Genomic DNA, 12,676 nt, shown 5'->3' on the forward strand with positions numbered 1-12,676 from the left:
ATACAATACAATACATGCCCCTCACTAAGACAGCTATGCTAATGTGTGTGTGTGTGTGTGTGTGTGTGTGTGTGTGTGTGTGTGTGTGTGTGTGTGTGTGTGTGTGTGTGTGTGTGTGTGTGTGTGTGTGTGTGTGTGTGTGTTCAGCTCATTAATTTCATGTTGACATACTTGGATATCAAACACTGAGTTGTAATATTTAATTGTAGCAGTGTTTAAAGTGTCTTGAGCTTTTTTTTTTTTTTTATCAACTGCTTTATTGTGTGTGTTTTAAAAAATATTATTCAGCATTTCTACTTTTGAGTGAGTGGCCATGCCAACTATTTTGATCATAAGAATCTTGTGTAACTCAGCTAAAAATAGGATATAAGATGTATAGCAAAGTTTCCCTTCAAGGTCACAAACAATTGGCATTTTGTGTGATTTTAGGTACTAGATTAAATAGGATTTTATGCTTTTGCTATGATTTTGCCAAAAGATAAACTTCAATGAATGTATTTTGAAATGTGGTATTTTTGTGTTATTGGATATTGAACTGAATATTGATGTAAAATATTCTGTGTTTACCCTGTCACTGTATCTGTAAAAGGTTTTGAAATATCAGATGCTGTGAAACCTGAAGTGAAATTGTATACATTGTGAAAAATTAAAAGTGAAAGTAAAAGCATGCACTAAAAGTCACATTTGTAATTTGGTATTAAATTAAACAATGTGTGGTATTATGTTTTTGTTGTGTGCGTTTTGTAATTTATACACATTTCTCAAAGAAATTAAATTTGCACGTTTCAGACTGGTGGTGCTTATCTTTAGGTGACTGCTCTGTGCACTTCTCTCCCTAGCAGAAGAAAGATAATCCTGTAAAATCAATCAAATTTGCATTAAAATCAGTGCGCACAGTCTCTTTCTATATGATATTGTACAGAGAAGATGGAAGCTCATGTTTATACTTCGGTTATGTTTCATGTCTTAGTCCTGTTGACTGTGTGTAAACCACTTAGTTTCTGCACCGCTGTGCATCAGGACAAGATTATTCTGTGCTGTCAAATGCTAGATTTATAGTCTCCATATCACACAGCACTGTCCTAATTCAGTGTTTCACAGAGGGAGAAGGCCAGGTTGTGATGAGTGGGTGCATAATCCTGTTTGGATAGTGTTTGTTTGGTTGTGGTGTGAGCATCTTGTAAAATTTCTGCCCTGCTTGGTCTCAACCACCTGCTTAATGTGCCACATTTAGAGTCAGGGCCACAAAGTGGAAAGGCGAAAATGTATTTAAGGATTAGTTCTTGTCTTTTTAATTTAAAGGACCAGTATGTGGGATTTAGTGGCATCGCGTGGTGAGGTTGCAGATTGCAACCAGCTGAACACCCCTCACCTCAGCTCACGCTTCCCTTTCAAGTGTGTAAGGGGATCTACGGAGGCCATGAAACTTGTAAGAAGAGTTTGGTCTGTTCCTTCTGGGCTGCTGTAGAAACAGTGTAAAATGGAACACTTCATAAAGGGGGACTTGCTTCCTATGGGATGGTGCTTGATTTGATGAGCCAGGGATATGCGAGCTCTAAATTATACGGTGCTGTGATTTTGTTTTCACTGTCAACTGGTGCCTAATCTGAAACCTAACCTTATCCCCATGTCTGAAAACAAATAGCCTACCACCTTTTAGTGTAAGTGAGGATTGGGGCTCTGCACGCTGGAGGTTGGCCAAATCTACTGCGCCCATCTTTGGGTAGGGTCTCTGGTGGTTACGGCTGAAACACCCAAAACCCAAATCTGGATTGAAAAACTCTAAGGTCACAACTTCACTCTCAGTGTAGCTACTGGATGTTTTCAGTTTCCACATGACACATACGTTTCAAAGTGGTCCATAATAGACTCCCAAACTAATTGAGATGACACAAAATCATCATAACATCTGGCATGTACTTTAGCAAAACTGAATATGTGAAAACAAGTCTTCTAGGGTCAACCTACGCAACGATAAACAGTATCGTATGATACAGTTTGGAGGACTGAGGGGGGTGATCTCCATTAGATGTCTGATCTGAACTTTCTTTTGAATTACACTCAAAAGTTTTCCTCAGTAGTTCATCTGTGTGGACAGACTCTAAGGAACGGTCTCGAAAAGAGGAAAGACATTTCAAGCAAAAACACTCGAAGTGCTCCTCCTCAGACTCCAAAGGTCAATGTGAGTTTGGCTGTCGCACCTGTTCACTGAGCAATGTATTGATCCATATGCGGTTAGCAGCCTTGTTACACCTACTGTATGGGCATGTTTAAGGAGTGACCAGATGTGAAGACTTTATACACTACAAAGCCAAAAGTATGTGGACACATGGTTGTACACTTTTGGTGTGGGGCTGTTTGGCCTGGTCCCTTACTTGACTTGCTCACTGAATTGCAAAGACCTGACCTCCATCCCGTCCTTCAGCTTTAAGAGGAACTTGGCGACTTATACAACCAACATTAATACCTGACCTTATCGCAACATATCCAACATATGGTTTTACATGCAGAGACTTCACAGCCAAGAAATCATAGTGATGATGAGACTCCAGGAAGTCACGTGTCAAGAAAAAGTCCTGTAAACAGTCCTTTTTAACTTTTTTTTTTTTTTTTTTTGGATGGATTAAACAAACAAATAACATAGCAGCATGTTAATCAGTGAGCTTTAGAAGTGCAGGTAAGTAGATTTTGTTACCTTTGGATAGAGTCAGTCAAGCTTTTCCCCCCTCATTTCCAGTCTTTATGCCTGGCTAAGTGGTTGCAAGGTGTATAGCTGTCAGATATGTGAGGGGTAAGAGTGAGAATAAGCACAGCTTAAGATATTGGGCTCCTCCGCTAAAGCCCTTGATTTTATAACTACATACATAAGGGTGTCATATCTAGGTGTCTGGTGTTATCATGTCTACATACTTTTGGACATATAGATACTGATATTAATAAAGTTGATGAACCCTCCATACATTTCCTCCAATACTTCAGCATGTTACTCTAATCAATTTATTTTTAGGGCACTCTCTTTAATATCAAAAGCTGTTTTCTAATCTGCAGTCATATTTTTCAACGCTAATGCTAAATTGTTGTTTTTTTTATTATTGTTTTTTTTACTTCCTGGGAACTAATTGATTGTTGTTTGTATAAATTCCCTATATTTACAGAGATCATGATCTCTAGCTTTTCGATTAGTCTCTGAGGATAATATCAAGTCATATTTTCTATATTTTGTATGCCTACATGAGTTTCATTAGTTTAATTTCAAGAGGGATTTTAATCTGTTTCATCAGGGAGGTAATATAATCTGGCATTCCTCTCAAAATTGTTTGCAACAAACAGTACAAAAAACATGATTTCTAATGATGTTCCTACTCTGAATAAAAGTGAAGATCAGTGAGTAAACAGAAGTACACAAACAATGCAGCAAGGGGGAGACAAAACTCTTTTTAACTTTAAATCTGTCAGCTGCTGACACTTTTAATTGTGATGTTGGTAAGAGCCTGTAAGGCACCTCAAGGTGGGGTTGGGATGTTATTACATGGAGGCCAGGAGCACTGATATGAGTTTGATGGTGCTATTAGTGCAAGCAGCCACAGCAGAGCTTCTCACAATCAAAGGCACATTAATGAATATGTCCACCAGAGCTCTGAGACACAGTGATGTTCAAACAGTGTACCTTTATATGATGGGTGCAAAGTCGATTCTGATGCTAAGAAAAAGGTGGAAGGACATATACAACACACTTTCTTATAGATTAGCAGCATGGCTGGAAGAAGAAAGTACATCAGACTGGAAAAAAAAATCAATACACACATCTTGCACATTTACACAGGGCTGTCTTGTTTAATGAGAGGCTTCATTTACTGCCCATTCTGTCTTTAAGAAGCTGTCGTTTGTGTTGGAGGTATTTAAACATTATTAGAGAAGATGTGTTTTTACCTGCATTTTTAAATACTTCTTTTAAAACACAAAACATACAGTCTGGAGATGCTGGTTTATATCCTCTATGCCTAACAGAAATTCTCAGCCACTAAAGCACTGCAGATCTCATGTCAGCAAAACAGCTGCTTTTATAGCACCTAATAAAAAGTGTGTTTTATTGTCTTCCAGCATTGAATCAAATTAGATTTAATATGTTATTTTACACTGATCAGCAAGGACAAAAACGTTGATGTCAACACTCAAACAGATCTCTATGGAGTGATCAAAATTAGTCAAATATAAAATACTAAATACTTGCTTTCCCCCAAAATTACCCCCTCCTATTTAGTATTCAGAAGTTGCAACTGTGGCAGCAGTTACAGCCTTTAGTCTATGTGTTCAGGTCTCTAACAGCACACTGATTTTTTTTTTCTTTTACAAAACTGATCAAGCTGTCAGGTTACATCAGGATCACGAGCAAACAACCTTTTTTCAAGTCCAGAAACATTTTCTCAGCTGGGCTGAGGGGTGAACTACGAAGCAAGTTCAACGTAACCAGGCTTTCTACGTCTGACCTGCTCAACAAAGCGGAAACTCTGAGTCAGAGATAATCGTCAGTGCGACGGTGGTTATCAGCTTTCTCTGTTAACTCGGGCTTTCTGCTTTCGGGTCAGAGCTCGTTCACATAAAAGAGGAGGAGTTTGTAGCATCCGAACAATCACGAACATGGACACGTGTTCTGACAGCAAAGCGACTTGTTTTAAAAACGAGGAGCAACCTAAAATGAAGTTAAACACAAAATCTACACTGAAAGCAGCACATCTGCAGCTGCTAAATGATGGAAGGATGTGCAAAAACATCGTCGCCTGTGTGAACGTGTCGCCGAAGTATCACCTTACCATAAGTGCACGGAAAGATCGGACTAATTACGCGTGCCTATTTCATGAAATTAATTCATTATTAGATGTATTTTCATGACGTGTATGGACATTTTAGTCTAATTATTTCACCTGCAGCCCCAGAGGTGTCAAACGGTCCGAGGAGCAAATACGAAATAAATATGAAATCATTATTCAAAGCGAGAGGTAGGTTTACTGTCAGATCCTATTAGTAAGGCAACACGTGCAATGCTTTAGTGCATCAATGAGTCCCCAATATCTGAAAAAAAACAAAACAAATGAAATTAATCAATACCCTATAAAAATCACCGGGGAAAAAACAAGAGTTGTGTCGGTCTCTGAACACTCAAGCCTATGGTGTTGTTGAAAAACAAAACTTACCCCCCAAGTTGCAGGTGTCTAGCAGCCTGCATCAGGTTCACCTCCCAAATTGTATTAACAACCCTCTAAACTCACCGGTCCGACATATTTAAATGTATTCATGCATCAATCCCTTGATCGCTCACAGATTACCTCAATTTAACTAGTTCTGTGACTCTGAAACCGATCAGCTGCATCAGTCACGGTTTAAATGTGTCCAATTAAAGGTGAAAACAAATGTGTTGTGTTTTATTTAACTTACTTTATACAGGAGTTTTTACTTGGACAATAAATTATCTTTTTCTATTGGATCAATCACAACAAACCACATTTAATTCATTTTGATTTCATGTTGCAAAACAATTAAACATTTCCAAAGTAGATTTTTTTTTTCTTCATTAGTATAATATCGTATATAGAATAATATATCTGCCTGGTTTTACTTGCCTCAGCCCTGTAATGTTTTAATCCTGGAAATACAATGTAAAGCACTTTGTAATTTTGTTTTGAAAAGTGATGTATAAAAAAAGTTTATTGCTATTATTACTATTGTTGTTGTGTCACGGTTTCCATTTTGAGCTCCTTCATAAATGACAAACTAGAACTTGATGAAGAAACCAGTTTAATTTTTTTTTATTTTTTTTTTTTCCAGTGATGCGGATTCTGCATATTTGTATTTCAGATGATGTAGCTAAAAACTTGATGTAAATTCATCTTTTTTCCTTATACATATAATATAAAGTTGGAATCAAAGGATCAACATATTTCGTTACTTAGTAAGTGTTGTTCACTTTAACCAAATTTTTTTACAGCAAAATTTAGCAGCCCTGATTCTTTAAATGATTAAATTAATTCAGCTGCCCTTGTCAATGAAGAATGCAACACGTTTTAAACTTTTTATTTCTAAGTAGTTGTGTTTTAGACCCAGCATTTAGGTGACTCCTGTCCTCTTTTTTTCAGGACATTAGTTTATGAAAATGAACAAACTGGAATATTGGTGAACTGTCCAGCAGAAGTTAAGAAACATTCACAGCTGGTTCAAATTATAAAAATAGTCTTTTTATATAAACTACATATTCAGTGCACAATGAACAAATGTACAAATCATAAACTTTACACATTGATTGAAACAAGTAAGCATGTTAAAAAAAAATCTATTAACATGGTCACATGAGTTAATATCATCATAATTATTTAAAGTGATCAGCATAAATAGGACTGTAAATAAATTATGAGCCTTTTTTCTCTGCCTCCAAACACCCTTGGCGAGCAGGTTGTCGTTATTTATTTCACCAGTGGACTTCTACTTGGGCCGTCTGCATCTGTGAATAAAAGAGGAATCATTTAGAGGCATAAAATATGCATAAGTTTAAGTGCTCAGGTGACCCTCTAACCCTCCCTGCCAGCCTTCACCAGTGATGAACCTGAACTCAGCAGGAGTCTGAGAAACGGATCATTTTGTTGATTCAGTTCCTCCTGCATGTCTGAGTGGCTGCTGGGAATAAGCTTTCATCTGCCTGAGACTGGATCCTTTTATTTTTCATTATCTCACTTTAACTATTTCCCATCACTGGTGTGATGTTTTCTAAATTCTCCCATCTCAACATTTACATTTTTCTGGATTGTATAATAATGATAAGGGGATGTAGACAAAGATGGCATTTTTTGTGTGTCTAATGTGTTCTTATGTCTCTTTTGAGCCCAGACTAGAATATTTGAAGATTGTTTGCAAATCAAATAACAGATCATTATATAACAGCCCGCCCCGAGTCTACCTGCACGAGGCTTGATCAAAACGTTGATGCTTGTGGGCACAGATGGAGGAGTTGGACTGACAGGGATGGATCGGTTTTGGCTGAAGAGTTGGCTCAGGACTGGGAAGACAGTCGCAGCGCTCTACATCTATCTCACAGTCCGGCATCCATGAGCTGAGTGGAAGCTCTGAGAGAAAAGAGATGATCATGAGGCTGTTTTTAAAGACAGTTTAAGTACAGGAATCTATTGTCAATTAGCCATACTTTGATAATCACCTTACAGTATGATCAATTTAACACGTTAACATGTCAATGAGACTTTTACATCCCACTCCTCAACTCTTTTCATCTGTGTGTCTGCACTAAATCTCATAGCAATCCATCCAAAAGTTGCTTATCAACATAAATGTAAACCTAATAATGCTGCTAGATGAAAAGCCAAACATATGTTTCCGCCACACGCACGCACGCACGCACACACACGCACGCACGCACACACACACACACACACACACACACACACACACACACACACACACACACACACACACACACACACACACACACACACACCTGGTGTACTGGAAGGGTAAGGTATGCATCTGTCTGTTGAACAATCCCAAATCAACCCGCTGGCACAAAGTCTCCCGGAGTCCTCGACCTGCGACAGCTGGCCCATCAGAGAGCAGCTGCCGATAAACCAATCGGTTAAAACACAGTAAAAAAAACACTGAAGGAGATTGACTGAGGTTTTGGACTCACCCACTGCTCCTGTGAGGCTGAGCGTTGCGTCGTATTATTGCGGGCTCCATGCACCTGCACTCTGTATGGTTCGCTACTTTTATCAGCACAGGTTCTGGTACAAACTTGAAGGGAATAACACTAAGGACCTGAGGTATGGAATCACACACACACACACACACACACACACACACACACACACACACACACACACACACACACACACACACACACACACACACACACACACACACACACACACACACACACACACACACACACACACACACACACACAGATAGTGCTGTTGAAAAACATGAACCCTCAGAAAAAAGACTAACTGAGAATAATACCCATGTATCATGTGAGATCTGGTCACTCACAGTTTTATTGACATACACAGTAGTTGTGTTTCTGCAGGTGACGCCCTCTTGATTGCAGCAACCGCTACACCTATTAGTAGGAAACCAATAACATAAAACAATGAACATAACATGGTTCTACTGTTTCCTGTTTTAGAATAGTTCTTTAAGTTTAAAAGATCATTCGAGGTCAGAGGTCAAATAGAATGTTTATATATGTGTAGAAAAAAAAAACACCCCGCTCCATGACTGACAGGCTGGTAACTGATGTAGAAATAGTGTTGACAGCTTGAGTATTTGGGAAGTGTCATGATGATGCCAGAGCTTCAAGCCTGGTGAAGTGTTTAAGTTCTGGATCTGGTTTCATGGTAAACAAACCTGTGGACAGACACACAGGGTGGCTTGAAGAACATTGACGGCTCGGTACTGAGCTCCTTGGCCACGTCGACGCACGTTTCCCTGGGCATGCACTGAGTACGCTGCCACTCCTCATCTATGGCTGAACAGGAAAATCACAGTGTTCACAACCACATCAAACCTACTGACCGTTTGCAGATTTACACATTAACATGTACTGTATGTTTGATCCAACCTTTAAGTATCTCCAGGCTGTAAGATTCGGCAGCGTAGCGCGTGGAGCGGTGCGACCCCAGTGAAGGTGGAGAGGAGAGGCTCTCCGTCTGAGTCTCTGGCTGCCTGAGCCTCAGACGACACTTCCACAACTTCCAGTCAGGGAAGTCTGCGAGTCTCAGCAGCTCATCCAGGCTGGAGGACAACCGCACCTTCCGTTCCCACTGCTTCATCATCTGCTGGGATCCCACTCAGTCATTTTAAAGGCTCACATTATCCTAAATACAATAAAATCCTTATTTTATATGAGGACTCTGTATTTTTGGGACCGACATAATTTCTCATCTAGTGACGTTAGTGATTAGTGAAGACCTATTGGAAAACATGCACGACTGTCTATCCTTTGTCAAAGGACAATAATCCAAAACATCTTTTTCATCCCTCTGCAGAATTTTTGGGGCACTATTGAATACATTTCACACATTTGGACAGTAAGAAGACACAGGGAAATGCTTTTTAGTAAACAGGAAGGGATTTTTGGAAGTTCTGTTAAAGGGATGTCTTTTCCTCTGCTATCTCACGTAGGAATTATTGAATTGTTGGGTTCCTCTCTATAATGTTATAAGTTTCTGTTGTAAGAACTTTACTATATTAAGTGAAATAACTTGTGTTGAGATTTGGCGCTTAGTCAGCGTGACATTATCGACAGCTGCAGCAGCAAACTTGTATGTGTTCATCAGTCTGCCTTTATTCCTCCCTGTCTCTTACTCATACTGAAGTCACGTGACCCTACACTTTTAGAGGGATGACATGCAGGCGGATTTAAACCCACAGCAGCTTAAACAAATAGAGCCTCAGTAAATGAAACAACCCGCATTCACTTTAAGAGGAGGCAACAGTGCCATTACCGTAAAAGCACGTGCTGGATGTGCACATGCACATAGTGCACATTTTAACAGTTTAAAGTACAGGATCAGATTAGCCTTGGCATCTCTCCATACAGCGTGGCAGAGCTGTGAGTCAGGGGTAGGAAGAGCCGTAAAATCACATGTCATGCTAACACAGAAGGGCAAAGTTCTCATGGTGACATGAAGCGAAACCAATTGGAAGCAGAATGAATTGAATCTGTGTAGATTCGATAAGACGTGTTATGAAATGGAGTCAAACAGGCGACTTGGTTTGGTTTTTAACTTGTTAAAATGTTAATAGACATTGACGGATAGGAAATATCTGAGATTGGGAGGACTTCCCAGGCTCATTTTTGAGGCGGGAAAAGCTGGAGCCTGATACCAGATGGTAGCGCCACAACTGGGGTGGAGGCACGGCAGAGACGAGTCATGGACTGCACAATCTTTGCTTCATTTCCTCCGGCCAACTGTAACGATTTAAGACCTCTGATGTGTTCAGTGTGTTACAAAGCAGAGGGTGGGGCAGACTTTCTTAGCTGACTGCTTCCACTTAAATCAGAGAAAAAAACAACAGAAGATGGGGAGGTTTCCCTTTCCTCAATTTGTACCAGAAAGACCCTCTAATGAGAACCAGAGGGTGAGAGTCCCTGAGAGAGGGATGACAGGACTTGAAAGGGAGGTAAAAATGTTTGTAGTTTACATAGAGGGTGGATGGAGAGAGATAAAAACGATGAAGATGAATGACAGCTAGATCAAGAACATGTATTTAAGGACAAGAGAGGAGAGGAGTGTCGACACATACTATTCTGACGTACATTTCCGCTCTCAAGCCACATGCAAGACACATGATTACTGTCAGTTTTAGTTTCAGTGAGAACATGGCGAACACGTGTGAGAACTGCAAGTGGCAGCAACATGCTCAAGTGAGATTTATGAGATAATGAGCAAACGAAAGAAAGAAGCTACACAAAACGCAGAGGTTTAACCATATAAGACAAACAAATCTGTACTCAAAAATCAACTACAAAAAGCAGTGATTTGCAAGAGGCTTCTCACATTGCCACATCAGACATAAAGCTTCATGCCACACTTACCCTGCTTCCTCCCTCCCTGTGCATGCTGTGGCCCACATTTATCCAGCTGAGCTCCACCACCAGAGTCACCAAGCAAGAGATCCTGCACAGAGTCTGTTTCATCTTCATCATCATCCCTCGACTCTTGCTCGCTCTGAGAAGCAACTTGTCTCCAAAAAGAACTTGGAGCTGGCTGCCGCTCTGACTCCGTTTCCCAGACCAGCTGAGTCCCTCAGACCACACACACTCAGTCTTCTCTGTGCAGGTTTGTGCAACACAAACTCTTGATCTTCCAGCTGCACAGTAGAGTGTGTGTGTGTGTGTGTGTGTGTGTGTGTGTGTGTGTGTGTGTGTGTGTGTGTGTGTGTGTGTGTGTGTGTGTGTGTGTGTGTGTGTGTGTGTGTGTGTGTGTGTGTGTGTGTGTGAGAGAGAGAGCCAGACGTAACCTGTCACAGCAGTCCAGACACCCGCCAGCCAAATGGAGAGGGGGCTTTAAAACACACACCTCTTACTGCTAAAAACTTTGATGCAGAACCTGAGATGTCCAGGTAAATAATGAGGCTACTAAAAGTCAGAGGATGCCAATTACCTCAGAAAAAAAGATTCTCTTGAAGACGTCTTATCAGCACACTCTCTTGTGTCCAAATGGTTTAAAGGCCTCTGAGATATTCCCAGGCTTGTAGCTGGATGATCTGAACAAACTCCTTTGTGTTCAAACTTCTGGCTTCTCTAAATTTCTAATTTCAGCGGTTCCAATATTTGTAGGCTCTGTAAACTTCCCTACAGTCACTCTTAATTTCTCTGGATCCTGCTGTGGCTTCTCTGTGGCCTTGAGTATCAAAAGTAGCCAAACAATTACTTCCTCTAAAATCTGGGCTAATTCTGAAAAAGCTACAGAGACTTGTCTTGGTCTGCTGCTTGTCCTGCTGCCTTAAAGTGCGCCTTTTTATTTGCTTGTGTTCCTGTTTTCCCTTTTTAATGTCCGTTTGTCAAGTGATCAAGTCCCCCGAGTGTTAAATCCCCTAACAGTGTCCTTCCTTCTGGGGTTGCCAAACCGCACACAACCAGAGAGCAGTAACATGTGTTTTAAATGTGATCCAGACCTCTGTAACGTGTCAGAGGAAATAAGATGCCAGCACCACCCCTGTCCCACGGACACTCCACCCACTCAGGCCCATCCAGGGCCATTTGACTCAGGACACAGTCTGCTGGGAACATACATAATGAAGGAAATGAACAATATTCATAATTTGTATGCAAGCCTGATTGCTGATTTATTTTAATTATTGATCACGCAAATACAATAATGTAGTCTACGTAGGTTTTGGGGATTGAGGTCATGTGATATTATACATATCAGACATCAAAGTATTTGTGGAACCTTTATATTTACTTAAAATACAATACATTTACGTTGCATTGAATTACTTAGCTTGCTGATTGTAATTTGTATGTAATAGCTATCGAAGGTTTATAGAGCTGTGTAAACTGAGTTCTTGGTATTGGTGGAAAACATTTCTTGCACATTGGCAGAGAATAGACATCTAAGAACCACATCTGTCAATGGAGCAACATCACTCTGCTGCCACTTTGATGATTTCAACAACAGTAAACGAAATACTCGGAGCGAGGGTGCAGAAATATCCCAACAATAAACAATAGAAATAGAGTTACAAGGCACAATACGAACAGTTGTAGCAATGTCAACAAGAGGTTTCGTCATCCACTCCCTCATGAAGCATTTAGACATGTAACAAGTTAAAACAACCCATTCTCCTCCCATAATGTCAAATTCTGCCTTTTTGTCAAAGCTGGCATCTCAGAGATCCACACAAAGTGTCCTTTGGTCTCACACATGAGCAGGTGACTGAGGTTTAGGCTCCAAAAAATACATGGTTTGGTTCAAGAAAGTCATCATGGTTTGTGCTAAAACAATTTTACTTTGGTAATGTCACATAAGTCATTTACGTAAAGCTAACGTTCATCAAATCTTCACTGACTTTTGCATTCTTATGGGCTCGAACATCGAGCTCCCAGGTGACACTCCTGTGTTGGTTCCATCCGACTGTCCTCAACCCCCTCCTCCTCTTTTGACCA

The 12,676-nt window shown here is 40.2% G+C and overlaps 1 protein-coding gene across 2 annotated transcripts; it reads right to left on the minus strand.

Annotated features, from left to right (window-relative positions):
- Positions 1-6,054: 6,054 nt before the first annotated feature.
- vegfd (vascular endothelial growth factor D) lies at positions 6,055-11,635 on the minus strand. 2 transcript variants are annotated; one of them, XM_069697882.1, is made up of 8 exons: positions 10,601-11,635; positions 8,621-8,834; positions 8,407-8,527; positions 8,050-8,119; positions 7,688-7,815; positions 7,499-7,614; positions 6,947-7,112; positions 6,055-6,493 (listed from the first exon to the last, which is right to left on the minus strand). In XM_069697882.1, exons 1-8 carry the CDS (start codon positions 10,712-10,714, stop codon positions 6,475-6,477), a joined length of 948 nt encoding a protein of 315 aa, XP_069553983.1. In that variant the 5' UTR covers positions 10,715-11,635; the 3' UTR covers positions 6,055-6,474. The 2 variants fall into 2 exon arrangements, with proteins under 2 accessions (XP_069553983.1, XP_069553982.1); XM_069697881.1 differs by having other exon boundaries at positions 8,621-8,837.
- Positions 11,636-12,676: the final 1,041 nt, after the last annotated feature.

Source organism: Brachyistius frenatus, unplaced genomic scaffold (genome assembly GCF_029030835.1).
Source record: "Brachyistius frenatus isolate BFR_SWC_R1_liver_20210118 unplaced genomic scaffold, ASM2903083v1 Contig_24, whole genome shotgun sequence".
Lineage (NCBI taxonomy): Eukaryota > Metazoa > Chordata > Actinopteri > Embiotocidae > Brachyistius > Brachyistius frenatus.

Coding starts and splice junctions, on each gene's coding strand:
- vegfd (XM_069697881.1), bottom strand. CDS start 10,714: ATGATGATGAAGATGAAACAGACTCTGTGCAGGATCTCTTGCTTGGTG. Junction 8,120..8,406: donor CCCTGTGTGTCTGTCCACAG/GTTTGTTTACCA, acceptor TCCTACTAATAG/GTGTAGCGGTTGCTGCAATC. Junction 7,615..7,687: donor CAGCCTCACAGGAGCAGTGG/GTGAGTCCAAAA, acceptor GTTTATCGGCAG/CTGCTCTCTGATGGGCCAGC.